Here is a 21998-nt window from a genome sequence, read left to right on the forward strand (position 1 = left end):
GGCAACCCTCTGTATATCTGTTACCTCTAAGTGTGATAGCGCGTGTGTGTGTTTGTGCAAGGGAAGAGATCAGCAGCTGCGCGGCCGTACCTCCGGGCAGGTAGGACTCGCTAGCCGTGTCGTCCCCGTCGTCCCCATCCTCATCATCGCGGCTCAGCAGGTTGTTGACGGCCAGGTTCACGTCCAGGTTGGTGCGCTGCAGCTCTCGGATGATCACGCTGCGCGACTTGCCCTGCAGAACCACCTGGGCCTGTAGGGACAAGAGACGAGGGAACGCGTCACAAGCAGCAGGAACACACACCTCAATTGGCCTCCTCCTAATGAGCTATCAGAACCGAACTGCTGATGCTGTGGGTTAATGGAAGAATTTTAGCACAGAATATTTCATTATGACAATTAATAGCTTCCACAAATGGTAAACAGCAGACAGAATTTATTGTCTACCCCTTGACGCCTCTTAAATTTCTTTAACAGAAGGCATTTCAAAAATGTGTGCATAGAACATCAGAGAAACAACATAGACACTGATGCAACAATAAGACTGTGTGTGTGTGTGTGTGTGTGTGTGTGTTGGGTTACCTGAGAGATGAGCTCCTCAGGGATGACCGAGGCCGGGATGACGGGCTGAGGCTGGCTGCCCAGGAGGCCAGAGCCGCGGTCTCGGCCGGTGCGGATGACGCGCGTCTGCCGGCGCGAATCCCTTGCTGCCGTGGAGGAGCGGCCGGACGAGCCTCCTCCTCCTCCTCCTCCCCCACCGCCGCCTCCTCCTCCGGCGCCACTGCTCCCACCGCCCCCGCCGGCTCCGCCCCCCCCACTGCTGCCGCCGCCCCCACTGCCGCCGCCATTCACCCCGGAGCTCCAGCGACTCCTGCCACACACACACACACCAGACATGGTCAGAGAAGAAAAGAAGTGCTGCAATACAACACTGCCACAGTTGACTTTTGGTATTTCTGACAGGACTCATGAAACGACAGCATCTTGGATTTTTCTTGTTTTTGTTGGAAGGGGGGGGGGGGACAATAGGATTGCTTGTTTTAATGTACCACATAATCGGTACATCGGTAATCATATCACCACATAATTGATAACATAAATCTAATATCTAAAATATATTTTAGTTGTAAATACTGGTTCTCGCCAGTTGCTACTCAGCAAAGAGAATGATCATTATTACACTTATATGCCCATGTGACCAGAATATGCTGACGCCCACATAACCAGAATGTGCTGATGTTGTGTAAAAACTCAAATAAATGTGAGGTTTTTTGCATGTGACAAAGATCTGCTTTTGCAGCTTTAAGTTTGATCAGACCAAATTTTGACAAAGCTGTGTTTTTGAAATACTAAGTCAACCTGAAATTATGGTTGTAATCTGATCGTTTGGCTTTCATCTGTAAGGCTGTTGAGGCTTTTGGTTTTTGGTGCCTTTAGGGAGACCTACATTCAACCCAGGGACTACAACACATAATCCCCTAGCCAGGAGTGGCACGGTGAGGCAGCCCAATTTTACCCGATTGGCTAAATGACTGAGGGGGGCCCCCTGCCAGAACTTACCCAAGGGTGTTGCCTGCCAGTCTGCCCAAAGTGTCTGAACCAGGCAGGAACCAGGGCGGATCACTAGTCCTGCCTGGCCTGGAGCTCCTTCCTGCCCCTGACCCACTGCTCAACTTTGAACTGGAAACAAAAGACGGGAGATCAGTTACAAACCTAGTGCCCCACACACTGGGCCCAGATGAGCACACCTGGGCAGCCCAGGTGGTGCTTTGGGAAAGCTCTTTCGGCTTTCTCTTTTCATATTTCATTTTCTATGTTATGGCATTGTTTTTTATTTTTAATTATTTCTTTTTTAATATTGCTTCTTAAGTCTAAGATGGAGGGGAAATGGGGATGACGAGCATGGCAACACCCTTGGGAACCAGATTTGGCTGCATGTCGTTCCTCCGTGATGAAGACCTGTCTAGGCTCTGCACTGAGCGATTGAGCTTACTCAACATGGGCCTCGCTTTAATCATTTAACATCCAGATCAAGGCAATGAGTGTAACATCACCGGATAACCAGGAGGCGGCCATTTTAACAGCTGCTTTGCCTCAATACATCACAGCCAAAAAGGTACATCCATCAGTATACCCAGTGTACTATTTTAAAGTGTACAGATATGGACATCAAGATGGCAAACCAAAAGGTGCTTGTTGTGGGCTGGTGTTAAGAGGCAGCATGCAGCAGAGAGGTGATGCAGTGTCTTACCTGTGATGCTCCTTTACAGAGTCTCACAACACAAGATCGCTAATCTACCCTTCACCAGCAGGCTACCTGGCTACTAGAAACACTAAGCCTGAGAATGTATTTACATATCTTAATTAGCATGTAAAGTTGGACTTGTGTCAAGGCTCAAAACTTCCTCCACTGTTGCTTCATAAATGCTTGAAATCAATCACACACACACCACAAAAAAAAACTATTACGCATCATTTTTGAATTATCATTGAAGTATCACAGCTTAACATTTTTACATAACAATGGCAACAATTTTACAGACAAACAAAAGTTATTTGCTTCACAGGCTCCATTAGGTGGCATTTGTTCTTGTTAGAAGCTACGGGGCAAAAAAGGATAGCACAAAACTGTGTTGCGCAGTCGTGGGACTGTTTGGATATAATCCCCACGGTCTTCATAAATTACCACATTTATAGCTAAAGGGCATCAACTCCAGCACAGAGTCATATATTCCTGATGGCCCCACAGCACACTGGCACTATGATGGGAGTTGGAATACAATCATGCAATGCCAGCAACATTAGCTGGTCTAAAATAGGAAAGGGCATCCAACTCCTTCTCTTCGATTCTTATTTTTACTATTCTGTTGTTCAAGAGCAATGGCAGCGTGCCAAATTAGGCTTTGCTTAAATGGCCTTACACTTCAAATGGGGGTGTGGAGGGGGTTGTCTGCATTCCAGAGCTGAGGCTGTCATTGGGAGTCCCGTTGAAAAATCCACGGGCTCCGTTTCCACTAGCTTAGCAGCAAAGAGGCACAGCAGCACTGCTGACTGCTCAGGGCCATTACCATCTGCACCATCTTATTTTCCCTGAGAAACCCAGCCTGTTTCAATGCCGCCTGGGCACAAACTACAAGCGCTGCAGAAAGGGAGGGGGGGGAGGCTCAAGCCAGAAGCATTATCTTCAGGACTCTTCAAGCTGACTGACAAAAAGATTGGAAAGAGTGAGAACGGAGGAAGTGAGGGAGGGAAAAGAGAAAAGTTTGGGGGGGGGGGGGGGGTTTTACGTTCCATTTGGAGAGCGGTCATGTTGGCAGAGGCTTGAGGCACGTCTACTAAGTGCTCAAACGCTGGCTTGTAGTCTGGGCACAAAAACCCCAGAGGAGCACAGACAGACAACGAGTCTCCAGCAAATAAGCTGTTAAAATGGATTCCTACAGGCTGGAGGGAGCTCAAGTCAGATGGTGACATCTCAAAATCTAATTTAATGTCACCAACATTGGTGGTGACCATTCTATAAATTCCACAAAACATGTTTAAAAAAGAGGCCGTGTTGGATAGAAACCGGATATAAAAAAACATGCGCGCACACAAACAACCTCAAAAACCTTGCTGATTAATTACAGGGTCGCTCAAAAAGGACACAAATAAATCAGCATTGGACATGCTGCAATTCTGCTTCCTTCTCTGCTGACTACACTGTAGAGGACAGTACGTAAACAAACAGAGCGGAGCTTTGAATGGGCTCAGTGGTCACGGTCACCACAACAGGGTACAATTGGCTAAATACAGATCCTGGAGTCAGGTTAATATTTAAAAAGCTAATAAAAAAAAAGGGGGGTAGAGTTTCCTACGCGGGCTGTGCCCAGGAGACCTGTCCAGGCGTTTAGGAGGAAATTAGGCCCAGTGCCCGAGCCTGTGTAATGTGTTCCTTGGGACAGGTTTTTTTTTGTCAGTAAAGGCTGAAGGAGTGGACACCTCACCCCTCTGTGCCGTCTGCCTTCCCCAGCTCCAGGCGGTCTGGCTGGACAGCAAAACCTATCCGACACACACGCCCATCCTGGAACAAAGACACACACTTCAAGAGTCTCCTCCTGCACCACCCGTGATCACAGGAGGCAACATCACATCTGGTAAATGGATATCTAAAGCGAACCTACTGCTTTACATGATTCAGTTAAATTACTAATTCATTTTCATACATGCAACATTGAGTCATACATTTAAATTTTAGTGCAACACACTGTTTTCCAGTTATAAGACATCGCCGGAGATATCATCATACCTCAAGGAGAAAACCAGCATGGTTTGGTCCAACCACACATTGTTTCAAAGTGGCCTGCTCAAGAAGACTGAGGTGGGGGTGGCTGCAAAAACAAAGGGGAGGCATACAGTTATAATCACTTGAACCGGCCCCAGAATATTTAGCTGTCTTCAAGAACACACATGAACCTCAAGTGTTCTAAGTGTCCCCATAGAATTTCTGACCAGAACCACAAACAAGCAAGTATGTCAGGTCAGGGTCCCCAAGTAGGTTGCGTAAGGACATACCGTGGTGGATCTAAAAAATGACAAGGCACTGACTGGCAATCCTGTGATGTAAAAGTCCATCTGGGACCATTTTAAACTTGCTCTTAGCACCACTCTGTGCTGTCACAGTGCATAAAAGTAAAAAAAAAAAAAGTCAGAATTTCAAAGACTATTTGAGAACGTTTTTATTAATTTATTCATTCACCATGTCTTGTACTACAGCTGTGTAAATATTAAAATATTCACTATAATATTAGTTGGTTTAAAAAGAAAACTCTGAAGTGAGTTCCAGCTTGCCAGCAACATACCAGAGCCTGTCTTGTAGAAGTGTAGGAAGTATGATTTGGGCCGATGCTAATTACTGCTGCCTACGCTTAGCACTTCACCAGTCAAACATGTGGGACATGACGGCTGATACTTGTGCAACATCATTAGGGAGTAGACACCTCTAAACTGAGTTTGTTACACAGTATACTCATAATTTCCTTGGAGATATTAGAATCTTTTTTCCATCTGCGGAAGAATTGGCTGTGTTCCTAACTATCCACTCCTCACAATGCTGGAAGCCAACCTGATAAAATGGTAACTGAGAATGGAGGCATAAGTGATTGATGGGCTATATTTTTTGTTCCCCCAAGTGTCCCGAGAGTCTTGTCAGCCTGCCCACCCAGGGCAGCTCATGACAGGGGAAACCCTGAACCTCTGCTCTGGGATATTCAGGGGGTGGATGTGGCATGCTGCAGCAGAACACATGGGAGCAGCAGTTGTCAGGCCAACATGATATTCTATAGCTGACACCCTGCCACATTTTCTGACTTCCAGGGATGTGGGACAGTGTTTCAAATAAAGTCATGCTATATCTGTTCTTCTTCTCATCACTGTTGGGGTAGAACCTTATGTTAGGGTAGAACTTTATATTTTAACCATTAGGAACAATCTCTCAAACTGACTTGCCTCATAAGACCAACATTTAAAAATAATATGAACTTGAATAAATTCCTGCAAATTAACAGCATGAAAATGTATCTAGTAGCTTACATTTACTGAACACTTTCCTGTGCACTGAACAGAGGTTCTGGTCAAATATAATAAGATATCCATGTCTGAACATCCAACTCGATCCAGTGGAATGCAGAGCGTATTTACGGGCTGCCGTGCCCCTATTAAGGAGCTGGTGCGTGGCCCTCCAGCAGAGAGAGCCCATTCACACACATGGTATTGATCAGATGGGGTTTCATGAGGTTTGTCTTACCTGTTGTAATTGTATTTGTTGAGTTTCTCAGAGACTTCCCGGAGCCTGTTCAGAGAGACGGGAGAAAAAAAATGTGTTAGCAGGAAGGCTTCTTCCCAGCTGTAATCGTTTTAGTCACAAACACATGATTGGGCCTCATTGATGGTGCCGCTTCAGGGGTGTAACATCCTGGTTGTGCGTACCGCTAATTCGAAGTCAAACATGGTCGAAGATTTAACATGTCAATAATTACCATTTAATGTACAAAATATTCCACCGGCCTGACAACCTTTGCACAGATTTAATGCTCTATCTAGCAACTACTGAACACACAGTGTGGGAGTAGCAATAAGAATTCAAGGTGACAATGACCATCTCTTTTTCAAATCCATTTCCGGCCAGGTACACCAATGGCGCTAATTAACATGCCCAGCTGGCCGCTGCGCTGTAATGAAGAGGACAGGGCACAAAACCAGATGGGGGTGGGACACGCAGGGTTCTCCACTCTCGCCTCCCCAGGCAGGGAGCCAGGCTGCACCATTTGACAGCGCTGGACTCAGAAAGGTCTTCCTGTTGCTGCCCTGACTGCACAGCACCCCGCTGCTGCTGCTGCTGCAGGGTTTGAGGAAGATGCGTCTAAACATTCCTGACAAGAGTGTGCAAAGCTTTCACAAACTACGGTTCGGACACTAGGACCGTGACCATCAGTCTCGGGTGAGCTGGCCAGTTGGGGGGGGGATGTCATGCCTCAGGGTCATGGACACGAAGCAGCCGCAGCTGGATGAGGCTTAACTGGGCCACAGCGTTTCCTCTCTCACACAGCACAAGAGAAACTGGACGTGAAGCCCAAAGGACATCTGCAGTGCCATACGAGTCGCACAGACGCAAGCATGATCAGCTGAGATAACAGGTCCTTTTGATGGTCACTGGGGGGGGGGGGGGGGGACGTTCATAACTGCTGCAGGTTTGAGGCCTGGTTCATAACGTTCATAACTGCTGCAGGTTTGAGGCCTGGTTCTCAGCTATGCTACCCTTACATCTGGCATTTCTGGGCTGAACAGAGAGTTTCCCCCAGCTGTAATAAACGCTGCACTGAGAACAAAGAGGACTCCTATTCAGTTCCCATCATAGCCCATCAGAGTCCAACGCAGGGGCTGTGAGTCAGTAGTGAGGAGCTCAGGCGACAGACAACTGCGCTCCCCAGGTGGCCATTTCTCTGTGATTAACCTCCAGAGACAGGCAGGAACAGAAGCTCGGGGCGTTGGAGAACAGCCCCCAGATAAAACGCACACACCCGACACCCCTCCTTGGACAAATTAGGAGGAAATACAAGCCCGCAAAAGAGAAAGGGGGAAAAACAAAACTCTTACAACAACCTTGTGGAAAAGGGGCCCAAGTTGGGAATTCAGAATATGCTTAAGTTTGGCATGTTTAACAGGCTTTACACCAGCTATGGCACAGGACTGCAGGTCACTGCGGATACAAAATGCCTGACAAAAAAAAACAAAGACAATCGGGGGCTTCAATTACATGCAACTGCATGCACTCTGAATTGTTTCAGAACAATTACAGATGAATCACAACCAATCTTTCAAAAAAGGATTTTGAACATGGTATTATAAAAACAACTCACCTATTAAAACCGTTTCTGAACTTAAATGCCATGGATTCATCTTAATTCATGATCTGATTCAACCAGTGAGGAGCCAAGACAGATTCCTGTATGTCTCCAGAGACAGCCAAGCAGATGGCCACAGCTGTGCCATGCGGGTCGAGGACAAAGTCAGAGGCTGTGAGCTTAGGCCTGCCCGCAGTGGTGTGGACACCATGAGCCGCCAGACCAACTTTCACAGCCATTTTCCACTGAGGCCCCTCTCTGGGTCTGAGAATTTCATCTCTACATGGGCACTGTATTCCTACATGCCACGGCTCTGCCAACATAATCACATACTACAGACCAACGCAAACACATAAATTCTAATGTACACAAATGGAGAGACTTGCCTCACATGGAGTCACTGTGTATAAGGAATCAGCTTATGCTCATTGTCCAAATCATTATGTATGGACTTCTCAGAACTAGGCTAAATGTGCATTCTACTGAAGTGCACTCATTTCAGGCTGTCCCCAATACAAAAACACACTACCACAAACTGTAATGACATTTCTGTGAATCAAATTGAAGTGTGTGCTTTTGTGAAGCTCTTATCAAGGCTTGGTTTTAATAACAGCACCCCATATCAGGAACAACTCCTCATTTGTGCACCCACAGGTCAAGCAGGAAGTGAGTAAAGCTGACCTCTTATCACTGGGACCAGCAGTGTATCTCCATGTACATTTTGTTAATGTTTACAGCTACAGCAAGTCAAACCAGGATGAACTCACACACCAAACACTGGCGTTTTAATTACGTAGACTTGTTTCATAAAGAAATGGTGAAGAGTGCAGGCCTTGGTTTGGGCCATGACACCCAATTGTCTCTCACGTACAGCTACAGTAAGGGCATGAGGTTGTAGTTGTGGCTGCGACACAAACACCTCTGGACCCTCAGCACATGGGCCTGCCTCTCAGAGGGACCAAATCAACCCACAGCTCATAAATGGGGACCACTACCTGAATTGGCCTTCATTTCCTGTGAGAGCGACACAGTAGGAAAGCTGGTGAGTCACATGTCTCATCAGTGAGATAAACAATGTGCCAGTGGCAGGAACTAATCTGTTGGCTGTACTGAAGGAAAAGATCAGGGATGACAAACTGAGCCGTTGCTTCATTAAGGTAAAGACACGAAATATGGAATCACACCAAATGAATCAGTAAAGCATGGTATGACCTGCAGTGCACAATATTACAATTTCAATTTCGGGTTACCCATACCAATTCCACTCTAAAATTCTGTATCTCTACAATCCCAATTCAATGTGTACACTCTAATCTTCCACATAACCTGAACAGCTCTGTGTTTAGAAAAGGCGTAAACAGATTATAAAGGCTACTCTCCCAGCAACACATAAACTAGGCCTACATACATTACATGGTTACACAACTGAAGCTAAAGTCTAACCCTGCTTTTCACTGAAGGTCAAACAAGAACATCTAGCCTATATGAACAGATTCCCTGAGCCTTAAAATGGACTGACCCAGTAATCTATTCAAATTTAACATGGACAAAAATAGGGCTATATATGAATCCCTTGCAATTTAAATATATGTACCATGTTGCGTTATCTTAAAAAGAAATGTAAGTGCCGAAAAGACAAAAGTCTTTTGATCTAAATACCACCCTTGCAAAAGCAGTGACATCAAGCATTCTCAACTAAGCTTCTTCCAGGCTCAATATTTTTGACAGGCATATTAGCCACTCTAACCCTCTCCCTCAAAGAGAATGGACAAATAAATCAAACAAATGTACAGCAACCTGATACATTAAAATAGTCCTAAGAGAGGTCAGATGACAGAAGAATGACAACACATGATGGCTCGGGAATGCTGTACATCTATGGTACTGAGAATTAAAGAACAGGACGGAGTACTGCAATCTGCATATAGTCACAACAAAAACGTAAACAATGTGTGATAATCGACCTGATTGATCACCATCTCCTGGCTGCGCCAAAGTTTTTGCAAGAAAATAACATTGAAAGAACAGCAAAAAATAACTTATTTAACATAATTATCATCAAATTGAACCACTAATTTACTGTCCTTGCTGATCGGGAACACTGAAGGAAATAAGTAATTTGGTTCATAAAACATGTGTTTCGAGGTAACACTGTTAACCGTGTATTTGCAGCATGGAATAATGTTACGGCTCATTTACCGTGGATAACATTTAATAAAAAACAACACGAATGCACATCATCAATCAACAGCAAGCTTTGAGATGCCAAATGAATCAACGTTTACGTTAACGTGACACGTTACAATGCAGCTATGCTGCTTAAGTGAGATCGGCAACTTGCTAGCTTAGTAAGCTACCAATACCTTCCAGCCAACCGGAACCAAAAGAGCTCGCTAATGCAATTTAATTTAGCTTTGTGTCTGCCCATATGTCTTACCATGCCTTACCATACAAAAAAGAGCAAGCATCTGCTCTATTCATAACTAAAATGTTTGACTGTTAATTGAGCAAATACTTCATAATGTATTAAGTTTCAGTTTAGGCTTACACTCCTCAAACAATAATTTACACTCATCCTAGAAGGCTATCACTAGCTAATAGTCCGTTACACAAACTGACGTAGCGCATACAGTTTGCCACCTGCCTTTTCCCTTGACTAGCCGAACATCTAGCCATCAAAGCCAGGTGGCTAATCGTACCTCACAGATAAAGGTTAGCTGGCTAGTTAACGTTAGCTATAAACAATTCAGCACACCAATCACAAACAAGATGGCTAGCCGACTGGCTATCTACCGTTTATCGCTTCGCCAGCAACATTTCCCAAAACGTCACATGACAATTAACGTTAAACTTGACTAACATTGAGAAGCCAACAATAACGTGACATTATGATAAAGATTATCAGCAATCATTTTACAACATGTCAATGACATATCTAACAGTTGACTTGCTATGTATGCAAGCCTTGTTTGGTGGTAGCTCGTTTGAAAGATAGCTTACTAGCTAACGTAACAAGCAAACAGCTAACTGGTTAGCCACCAAAACTAGCCATAAAGCTAGCTACTTTTTCGACAGATTTCTTGGGTCATCTGTGATCAAACACCTCCTAATGCGATTTTAAACATGTGCGTACACCAAATAATGCGATGTGGCATGTTAACAATAATTTACACCCCAAATACAGCTATAGCAAAACACAGATATTCCCTCTCTTTCTTGACCCCATCCCCCAACCCGCATTGTCCGCCTCAACTTTGACTATCGGCCAATCATTCCTGCTAGCACACGGCTAGCTAGCAATTAGCTGTCTAGCCACAAAGCTAGCAGTAGCTTGCTAGTAACGTCGAAGTAGTCTGGACAAGATGCCGGCCACAAAACAAAAATTGAAACACGAATATATGGACCATACTGAAGGAGCTGTTTCTGATGGTGAAAACATAAAATATATAATGTACCACACCCTGTGCATAAATATTGATTTAAACCCTCTTTTCCCCGCCCGTAACAAATACCTGTCATTGAGCTGGTCCTCGGTCCCGGGCAACGGGTGAACCACGAAGTGTATAGACGTCATTATTTCAATCCAAATAAGACGAAAATGTATGTAGTATGGGGGGAATATTATTTTCCAGGTAACTACAACTTTGTGGTTTCATATAAGTCCTTATAACGAAAGAAAACCGGAGCTTTGCTCTACAGCCTCCTCACCCACATGCCGCCATCTTAACTCTACAGGCTCCTTCGTTCTGTGTCGATAAGCAAAGATACAACAACGATTCTGGTTGGTCCTTGAGCAGTAACGAGAAAACATGTTATCGTGAACGGGATTGGTTTAGAGAATAAAGGCAATGAAAAAACACTACATCAAAACCCTACAGCCAAAGCACAGTCTGATGGCCATGTGCTGAAATAAAATAACACTATCTGTTGAGGTAACAATTTTGAGTACTGCATATCCCATGTTATTTTGGAGAGACAGACTACTTCATAAAATATAATTAATTATTAGCCCTGAAAGTTTATATCTGACATAGGCCTAGCTATTGTGTATGCTCCAAACTGCATGCTCAGATACCATGTAGCCTTCACTGCGACCAATTTAATGACTGATTAAAATCATGACATGTCCCATGACAGGGAAACTATGAACAATGTCTGTGGTAGGCCTAATCCATAATATTGAGGCTTACTCGGAATTTAGCTTGCAACTCATTGGATCAGTATCCAAGCCTATCAGGAGTGTAGGAACAGACAATAAGAAGAGAGCATATTTCAGCCAATCATGTTTCTTGTTCCATACACCATGGCCCTATTTGCTTTGCCCTCCAAAGCCTTCACCTGGCCCCTAAGCATGTCCTCAGTTGTGTGAAAGGAATAGAGTATCTAGAAGGCCTAGGTATGTAATCTCGTTCTGGGTTTATTCAGGCCTAACTGATGGCTCTCCAAGCAACCTTAGAATAGGGTAGGTAGTTCTCTTTGCTGGGCCAGTTCTGCTCACCCACAGCACGTTTTGCTGCTGCTGACCTATAAACTATATGATTGATCTAATCAGAGGTCATTCCTTATATAACCATCTTGTTTGGTTTGCAAGTAGGTGACCCATACAAAATGGGGTCCTGATGGGCCCAACCCATTCAAAAGGCATTCTGTAGTGTCAATGAGACACCACAACTATTTTGAGTGGAGGTCAAAAATATTAGCAAGGTATCTATTCACCTTCTGTACCACTTTAGTAGTGCTTCATGGAAAGGATTATTCCAGTTTTCCTCAATTTTATTCAAAGGCTGACAAAAAAAATCTTTTGATAGAAATATTAAGGGATATAAACTGTAGTCCACATATTGTTGCTTTTAGCAGCGATGACATGTCATATTGAAATGTATGTCATGGCACTCTAAGTTGTAGACACTAGAGCACTTCACAAACAGCAATGAAAAGCGGATAGGATGAAAGCCTGTAATTCAGTCGAAAAGAAACCGCACAGGCAGGTTGGGTGGGGAGTGGGAGGTGTTAAAATCTCTTGCACCTGCTCTTGCTATATTTGAGAGGAGGGGGAATATACATTTTATATCATTAACCACAGAAAATAAACATGAACAACCAGATTGATCTGTCAATAGCTTCTACACTGGGCATATCCGTCAAAGGTGCATCCTCAAATACTCTGGTATTATTAGATATAAACTTGTCAAGAAGGTCATAAGCGAATGTCATTTGTCCATGCCAAGGTATCACAAGTCTGTATGTTCATGTTGAGACTGGAGAAAAGATCAAATGTTTTGTCAATTTGTGCTTCAATCCAGATGTTTCACATTGTTAATGCCAAGGTGATTCAAAGATTAACAAATTTATTTTGCAATTTATTTTTCAAATTCACTTGGATTTATGTTTTGAGTCTGTTATGAGTCTATTATTTAGTAACCACATCAAATGATTAACACATTCTTTCCAAAGGTCCTTTTCTCATGGACTCATTTGAAGTAAATTTACTAAAAGCTGTCTGTGATAATATGTGGAATATAGATCAAAGCATTCATTCAAAAGCAGAATGTATCTCAATCTGTTGAATAATGTCAAATAAGAAGGGTTTGTATTTAGACAAACATGAGGATGTTTACAGTTGTGAAGAGAATTTTGGGAGTCCTTTGTTCTATGAGACCAAGCTCATTCCAGGTCAGAGGTCAAAGAGGAATACTTTTAACACATTGCTGGTGAGAGGAGCAGTCTTTAACACATTCCCAAATGTTTTACACCTCAAACAGAAGTACAGCACTTCATGTTTTATTCACATTGACAAATACATATGTAAATATTTTCTTTCTGATACTGGCAAAGATGATCTGAACTGCTATTTGCAGTGTCAAACAAGAAATCTCTGCAGCTGTTGTTGAGGCACAAGCCCTATAGAATATAACTGTCACATAGGGCAGTGGTTCTTAAACTTTTTGTCTTGCGACCCCCCAAAAAAACATGGGTCAAGTCTCGCAATCCCTTTCCTACTAATGGTAGAATTTGGTTTCGAAATGTTGCGAGATGGGCATTGGAAGTAGAGGCAGAAAATGTCTTCTCTCATAGGTAGGCTAGGCTATGTCATCACCAAAGGCATTATGTCAATTGCAGCCATTGATTAAAACCTTAACCTTATAAAAATGTCTTTAATCATCAATGCAAATCATTTCGCGACCCCTCCAATATTTTTGCCGACCCCCAGTTTAAGAACCACTGACATAGGGGAATAGTTATGTAGAGTGAGCGAAAACTGCACAATGATGACAAACGGCATCAAGGAATGCACTATTCTAAATTTCAATCTCCAGCCTTTTTTAAAAGTAGAACTATAAGGATGTCAACAATTATTACACACCTTTGCATAGAAGGCCAAAAAAGAAGTGTCAAGAGAGATAACTATCTGAGTTAAAAAGTATCCAAATGCCATAACCCCAGCAGGTGGCAGCCTTTGGCCTTAGTTATCCTGTGTCCCAGCTCAGCTCTAGGAATCTAAACTTGGGCAAACACACACACACACACACACACACACACACACACACACACACACACACACACTGCTCGCTCAACTACATAACTGTCTTCCATAAACATTGCATAATCTAAGGGAACAGTCATGCAGTTGTGGAAAAATGTCATGTCTAGCTTAATTTCATATATGCCTTATTTTTTGCAGTCTTGCATCTTCTTTCATTACTCAAGTAAAATAAGCATAATGAATGAAGTTTGTTGCAATATTGCTTATTCCTGTCTGGTCCTGTGGAGGTGTGACTGTTTAAACCGGGCCTCTGAGCCTACATAGACTGAGTCAGATGCCTGAGAGATATGAATTACAAGCACAAATTCACTCTGCCTATTTCTATAAACACATGGAGTCCCTCTTCTATAAAAGCTCTATTGTTAGTCTTGCATGTTTGCATACATTCATGTTGTTCTCACAAGGTCAGAAGATCATGTCCTAAGTTAAGGTCATGTACCTTAACTGTGTCCTCCTCCTAACTGGGCCTGCTGTGTGTGTCTGTGTATGTGTCTATGTGTCTGTGCGTCTCTGTGTGTGTCTGTGCGTCTGTATGTGGCGAGTGTAGGTGTCTGTGTGCAGAAATGTTGTCTTTGCTTCTGCTTCTTCTGCTATTCCCACAGAAAATTGAATTTCCTTGTTCTCTCACAAAAAAAACGAAAATGATCATATGATCATAAATGTGGTCTCACAGGGGGTAAATGGCAAATATGAACCCTACATTATGTCAATCATTGGTAATTGAGCTAAAGTAAACATCGGTTAAATTGTTATGGCTGTATTGATTTAAAAGCCTAATAATGTGGTGGGTCCACCAGACCCGGGAACATTGGCTGAGTAACAACAATATGAACACCTTACAGGGTTCACAATTCAATGTCTGCCTGTCTGTAGCAAGACTATATTAAAATCAGATCTCATATGTCTCATATGTGTAGGCTAAGTAAACCAGGTTGATATATAACTTCATCACTAGGTCATTAAACCTTTTTTGGTAGACATCTTAGCCTTTATGCTTTGGAACTGTGATCAGTTAAATACAAATATACTGCCAAAAGCTATTTTTAGAGCAAATTCTGGTGAATGTGTCTAAAAATGACCTTGTGGGTAAATATCACCACTGTGTGACTGTCACTAACCTCCCAAAAGTTCAATGCACTGCCAGCTTGGGGTATGCTAAAATTATCATTGATAAGTACTAGATAGAAAGCATGTGACCTCATTTAAATGTCCTCGTTCAGCTCTTAGACAAATGTTACAGAACGTAAGTTCATCTGATGGCCAAAAGTGAATGAGTAGGCTACAGAGGATGTACTGAAATGAGTTAACACTTGGCAGTCACACTAGAGAGATGGATGGATGTTTATTGTCTTGTTTTTAGTGCCACTTTACAACTGGCAATTGCCTACCCTACAGCACTGAGTGGTCTGGGAGGAGTGGAAGGCACATGCCCTTTGAAGTTTGTGAAAATAGAAACAGTACATGTTAAACTGTTACACTGCTAAAGGAGAAATCGAAAAGCGATTTTAGATACAGATCTCAGTTTCTTGAGGTCACCGAGTTCTGTCAGTACGAAAAAAATGAAAACAATTGATTGTACTTAGCTCCAGTTGCTAGTTTCAACAGCTAAAGCTGCTAGGCAGCTACAGTGCTATACCAGAGACTTTCTAATGAGGAGACACAGCACTCAAAAAATCATCCATAGAAATGCATGGGGTTAGTTTGTAACGCCAATATGGCCGTTGTCTACACATATCCCACCCCTTCCTCGGCATAACGTCGACATGTGAATACATTGAGCCAATCATGTGGTGTGTTGTGAAGACATCTTCCCAATCATGTGTTGTGAACTCGCCGCTGGAGCAAGATTGGTGTCATGAAGCCTTGCGCACGCGCATTTCTGCTGAATAGGATGCCCAACGAGTGCCCTAAAAGCGTTGCTATATGGCCGCCGAGTGGAGGGACTTGCCTAAAAGGACTTGGGGGCATGAACATGGGGGCTCACGAAGTAGTCACAGAAGTTGTGGGTTCAATTCCCATCTGCCACCATTGTGTCCTTGAGCAAGGCACTTAAGTTGCTCCAGGGAGACTGGCCCCTGCAATTGGTAAGTCGCTCTGGATAAAAGCGTCAGCTATGCATAAACATAAACAAACATAAACATAAACTTGCATTATAAATATTCTGCATTACATGGATTGGAGTACGATTTCATTTCACTCAATGACACCTGCAGTGCATGTAAGATGAGCCTAAGAGGCATAGGGGGCAGGACTCCAAGGCCTTTGTCCAAGTTGAAAGTTTCTCTGGAGAAGTGTGTGCATGTAATGTCTCTGGAGAAGTGTGTGCCTGCACTAATGTCTTGTGTTTTGTCTATTTTGTCTTCAGGTCATTACGTAAATTCATGCAGATGTGCAGTACGTGTACACAAGATGAAGTCCATGATTTGGTTTCACAAAAGGTTATAGATTTTTTGCACACAGCAGCCAATCATATTTCACCCCTCCCTTGCGTGCTCTTGAGGCATGTGTGTTGATTGGTTGAGATTGTTCATGGCTCTTAAGGCATGGTCTGAGCCACCATATTTCTTTCCCATTTACAGAGCCAGGACTGTGTAAAAACACATGGACCGCTTGAAGACTGTGATCAATTCTCTGAATAGGACTATAGGAAAGGATTATTCCACCATTAATTGTGACAAGAGTTACAAACATCAACAATGAATAACATATCAGTAGGGAAACATCACGGGTGGACTAACAGCAGCCCTTGTCACTCAGGCCATTTCACTGCATTTGACTGTTTCATTTTGGTAACACAATCCCAGGGGCCGAGTTTCCAGAATAATCCCACCGAGTGCTGCCTCGGGCATGTTCTGGAAATGAAGCACAGTGTCAGAGAATCCTTTGCCCTTGCAACCATAAGTTAGGGCGCACACACCCCTCCTCACTCAGTCACTCACACACCCCACCACACTACCAAGCCATATCAGGTGTAGCAGCACTGACCTGAAGCATGGCACACATGCCTGAAGAGGGGCCTGAGGAGGGGCCTGAGGGGGTGTGCATCTGGCTATCTTGGGCTGGACATCTCAGGGGCTACGGCTTGTGAAAACGGTAAATCCTTGGATTCCCCCTACTGGTGCGGGATATGAAAATTAGAAAGAGATCAAATCTCTAGATTGTCAAGGAATTATCTAGATTGACAAGGAAGTGTCTTAATCATATGGATGTAGTCTGTTTTCTGTTTGTATTGGTGGGGAAGCGTTTAAATGACCTACTGATTGAATTGGTTCACACATGCACTCCAAGGGCAGAGGCACCTGGAGGAAGGTGTGGTGCAGTGAATAAGTATCACTAAGGGTTACTGTCTGGCAGCCTCACACACCTGCCCCAAATCTGCAGCCTGTAAATAAACAAGAGCTGAGGTGACTTCAGCTGGTGCTGTTAGTCAAACGGATCCTGGGCACGGTCCAGTCAAGGTTGGCGTTGCCAAAGAGGATGAGCTAGAGAAAGGTTACTGCTCAGCATCAAGCACTTCATCAAGTCACAAGGAGCGCCACCAACTGAAGAGGGCATGGGATGTTGCGCATATAAATAACTTTGTTGTTTTGGGCCAATAATTGGATTGATGTTTCTCCTGCCAATTATACTGAAGCAATGATGGTCAAAAGTCAAATCAAAGTTTTCCATAATAATGGCATTATTATGCATTGGATTAGGCATTGGAAAAATACCTTAAATTATTAGGCATTGGAAAATTACCTTAAATTATCATCAATGGTCCCAATAAATATTCCCTTTAATTTTGTTTCACAAAGGGGCACAGCATTTGTAGAGATCGAACATAAGCATAAAACAGTACATTTGTACCAAAGGCACTGCCAGATAAATTTGATTCAAACGTCACAGCTGTTAAGACAGATACAGAGAGAACATTAGAAAACCAGTGTGTGAGGACAGACCAGATCTGCTTGTGTTCATTTGGCTATTGTGTCTGCCCTTTGCACCCCTTTGTTCACAGATCAAGGCTAGACGGGTGGGTCTTCCCTAATCCACACGATCACTGTCTCATGCTCTCAGCATCATGCAAGCCACAGGAGTCAGGATTCATGCAGCAGGAAAAAAACGTTCTGCTTGCACAGAGCCAGCCACATTTTTTTGGATGATTCTGTCAATCATTTATTACAATATGCTTGCAATGTTTATTATATGTTGCTTTTATGAGATGCATGAAGCATAACTTCTCCAACATAGATGATCTTTCATTCTCACCAGAAGAAGCAGTTTTCAGAAAAATAAACTGAATGCCTTTAGAATTGGCATGTGACAAGTCACACAAATGTCCTAAACAGAAGGGGAAACTTTATTCCTGCATGGCCTCTATTACAAGAACTTATGCACATAGACTGGTACGATTTTTTTACATTTGAAGAGATATCTTAGCTGTTCATCTGTTAAATAGCTACTAATATACTGACATTTTCCATAGGCAAATGCCTCCCTCATAATCACTCATACCCTTTTAAATCTAGGTTATATAATAGTTGCTGAGACTAGGTCCAAATTAACATCATATTAGGGTATAAGTATCCCCATGTTTATCGACCTGTCAGGTTGTGACTCACTGGGGACTTACCACACACAGGTCATCACAGTTACACGCCTACGGTGTTGTGTACCACGCTATTTTCACGGCGTGTATCATCCACTGATCACGCGTAAAATATCTCCTCATTGGTCAAAGCTCCACACACCTTTGGTCATGATTGGATACTATCTGCACCGTGCCCTCCCTTAGTATCTGCATTTGAAATGCTGCTTGAATGAAGCTGGGAATAGGTAGTGGAGATACTTGCATCCTGAACTGTGATACATGTATCCAAATACTCAACCACAAAGTTACAGTTTGGGATACTTTTGAAACTGTAACGCAAGAATGTTTAACACGGTTCCTTGTGTATCTACTTGCACTGTGAGTATATTATAGAATGTGTGGTTCATCTGTCGGGGTAATTGGTGTAATAAGGATGGATTGGTGGTTCTTTTGTGAGATGATGGATGTATAGATAAAGTACAATTTAAACAGCGAACATAATTATTTTATAGCCTACCCATGTCTTGTAATGCGTCGACCTTGCGGCACAAGAAGCGTAGCCTTGCCAAAATACCCGATCTCCTTGTAGTGTTTGGGAAAGTGGGTAAAGGGTTATTCAGTTCAGTGCTCACGCACATTAACGCTCCAGTTCGCTTTCGATGAATGTTGGAAACGTATGCGGCATTCATGTCCCATCATACTTTTGTGTCTGTTTGTCTATGTGGGTTAGAGAGAAAAAGAGTGTTTTTCGTGTGCGTGAGATGTCGTTCAGTCTTAATGCTATTCTACAATGTAGGGCTACTGTGTTAGTATAATAACAAAAAGCTCTTTTGTTTTGACTAACAGAAAGATTTGGGAAAGATGGATGTGGACTGTTTACAAGACAGCCGACAGATGGCAAAGCTCTCCACAGACATGAACGAAATGGAGGCTGTGGAGGTCCTTATGACCATAAACAGCAACTGGAGGAACAGGAGTTCGCTGAGAAAAGAGCTAAGGCCCCTGACTCCATTCTCAGACTCTTTTGGTGAAGAGTCCCTACTCCCTGGCCCCGCACAGTTCCATCCCTCGCCTTGTGTAAGTGTATACGCCATACTCTTTCTAACTGAAAAGAGCTATCAAACTGAAAGTCATGACAGCATTTGATAGAATAGAGCATTCTTTAATCATAGATATTTAAATATAGAATGTTGTTTTGGACATTCAGACCACACCCGTCATGATCTCTCTAACCACTGCTGAGTGCCACATGCTAAAGGTTGTGTCATTGTATTGAGTCACACCATATCCAGACCACATCCTGAAAACAAGCGCTGACTAATGAACTGATCACTAACCCCCCTTTCTCTGTTCTCCTTCACCAGTCATTACAGTGTATGACTCCGCCACACAGTCCTGTGACCCTTGAGCCCTCGTCTGTTACCACAGATGCTCCAGTTCAGACTGCCCCTTGCTGCGAGGGCAGCTCGAGGCCCAGGGCTCAGGCCACCAGTGTGATCAGGCACACATCAGACGTCCAGTCGTGTTTATGCTATTCTGAGAACACAACAAGTGTGGACACTGTATCACCTCTGCTCAGTCCAGACGGGCCAAACAAAGCCCAGGTGGGTGGCTCAGCTGGAAATGATTCAAAAGTACATGTGGCCCCCTTGTGTGCACCATGTCCTTTGACTATAATCAAGGGCTCAGAAACGGTCATACATCCGGATTCAGCAGGAGCAGCAGCGGGATTTTCCATTGGAGGAAACACTTTTTCAATGCCAGTTCAGTACCGGATCATCCCTGCTGTCTCACCAATGGAAAACTCAGGAGTGGCCATGACACCGGTGCCCACCGACAGTCCGACTGTTCTGTGTCATCCTCCTGTGGTTCTTGTGGGTCATCAGATCCCCAGGGGCTCTGTGATGTTCATTGTGCCTCAGCCCACAGCTCCCAAACAGCCAGTGGCCATCACCCCGGGAGGCACTAAATTGGCCGCCATTGCCCCGGCGCCTGGCTTCGGGCCCTTGGTGAGGCAAGTCAGCCCTCAGTCAGAAGAGAGCACCCGGATTCGCAGCCATGTATGCAGCCATGCTGGGTGTGGGAAGACATACTTCAAGAGCTCTCACCTCAAGGCACATATGAGGACCCACACAGGTGAGAATCAGCACAGAAAACTTTCCCCTCTGTTGAGCTGTTGATACACAAAGCAACTTCTTGAGCAATGTTACTGGCACATTCCCATTGATATTGTGCAACATTTGTATTCATGAGAACTTAAATCTTTAATAGGCAAATTATCACGATCATCCAATCAGAACACAGTGAGATAGATATGTGGTTGCTTAGCGACATTGCTCAAAAAGTTGCCCTGCAAATCACCATCCTAGGACTCTGTGTGCACTCATATCCAGTTCAATACTCATGTCCATGTTATATTAGTATTTGTCTCACACTCCCTACCTTTTCACAGGGGAGAAGCCATTCCGCTGTAGCTGGGAGGGATGCGAGAGGCGCTTCGCTCGTTCGGACGAGCTGTCCCGCCACCGCCGCACCCACACAGGGGAAAAGCGCTTCACCTGCCCCGTCTGCCAGAGCAGGTTTATGCGCAGCGATCACCTAGCTAAACACGCTCGGCGCCACCTCAGCAGCAGCAGCAGCAGCAGAATGCCCGGGTGGAAGCTACAGTTGGGTAGGCTGGGGCATCTCACAGCTGTGTGTCGCCCCCTACAGCCACTCACATGAAACTGCACTGGGGAGAAGAGTGGGTAGTTTACAACCAGTGAGGAGCTTGTGCTCGAGGAAAAGTCCAGCTTCTGATGGTACACTGATGCAGGTGGTTCAGTTGGAAAATGATGTACGCACTGAAATGCAAAGGCTAAAAACTAGTCTCATCACTGGATTTTACCTGGTGAGGTTGGATGGTAAACCTAAGACCAGATACCTGGCAAGTGCCTTATTGTGGACTTTCTTGGGATACAACACTAGGTGTCAGTGTCCCTATTATGAAGGGGTGCAGTTAGGACCCAGCACATTGCTGATAGCTACTAATGGGCATGTAAACATGTGGGCTACTTTGACTATGTTCTTTTTATTTTTTTACTGGTTGCTATATAGGTTACTATTTAAGAGCTATGGCAGATGCCTCCATGTTGAAAACTACATTCATGTATAATGTTTGGGTTGTTATATTTATCTGTTCTCTATCCTGTTCTTGGGGAGCATTGACCAATATGAAGATTACAATCAACTTTGAGACTATCAGGGATTCCTTAAAAGTATTTGTACACACGTCAAAGTCACTTTAATGTTATTTCTGCTCGCCTGTTTGTTTATCGTGGAGTATTTGCCAACTAAGAAGAATTGTGAATTGTTACAGTATTTTGCACACTGAATAATGTTCCAACATGGAAATAAATCCTTTTTTTTATGTCATTTAAGGATACATAATGTTTGTGTCAGTAAATGTGTTTTGTGCCATGTACAATGAGAATGAAGATTTTTCCTGAGTGGATATGCAATCATT

General features: G+C 43.7%; 2 protein-coding genes across 15 annotated transcripts in view; one reads left to right on the top strand and one right to left on the bottom strand.

The window, feature by feature from the left end:
- ubr5 (ubiquitin protein ligase E3 component n-recognin 5) overlaps window positions 1-11103 on the bottom strand; it is a 36170-nt gene extending 25067 nt beyond the window's left edge. For 9 of the 14 annotated variants that reach the window (XM_076280950.1, XM_076280951.1, XM_076280957.1 and 6 more), the window contains exons 1-7: window positions 10889-11103; window positions 5780-5824; window positions 4283-4364; window positions 3981-4057; window positions 1558-1677; window positions 580-868; window positions 25-250 (exon numbers count right to left, since the gene is read on the bottom strand). In XM_076280950.1, the coding sequence (XP_076137065.1) occupies window positions 25-250; window positions 580-868; window positions 1558-1677; window positions 3981-4057; window positions 4283-4364; window positions 5780-5824; window positions 10889-10950 (901 nt within the window). In that variant the 5' untranslated portion in view covers window positions 10951-11103. The remainder of the gene's footprint in view (window positions 1-24; window positions 251-579; window positions 869-1557; window positions 1678-3980; window positions 4058-4282; window positions 4365-5779; window positions 5825-10888) is intronic. The other 5 variants (XM_076280958.1, XM_076280961.1, XM_076280960.1 and 2 more) reach the window with 1 other exon arrangement.
- Window positions 11104-18750: 7647 nt separating this feature from the next.
- klf10 (Kruppel like factor 10) lies at window positions 18751-21940 on the top strand. The gene is made up of 4 exons (XM_076280964.1): window positions 18751-18871; window positions 19340-19570; window positions 19858-20629; window positions 20946-21940. Exons 1-4 carry the CDS (start codon window positions 18836-18838, stop codon window positions 21215-21217), a joined length of 1311 nt encoding a protein of 436 aa, XP_076137079.1. The 5' UTR covers window positions 18751-18835; the 3' UTR covers window positions 21218-21940.
- The last annotated feature ends 58 nt before the right edge of the window (window positions 21941-21998 follow it).

The sequence above is a fragment of the Alosa pseudoharengus genome, unplaced genomic scaffold (genome assembly GCF_046254945.1).
Source record: "Alosa pseudoharengus isolate Yale_2024_CS ecotype anadromous, Long Island Sound unplaced genomic scaffold, YU_APseudo_1.1 YU_APseudo_1.1_scf_12, whole genome shotgun sequence".
In the NCBI taxonomy this organism is placed as follows: Eukaryota; Metazoa; Chordata; class Actinopteri; order Clupeiformes; family Clupeidae; genus Alosa; species Alosa pseudoharengus.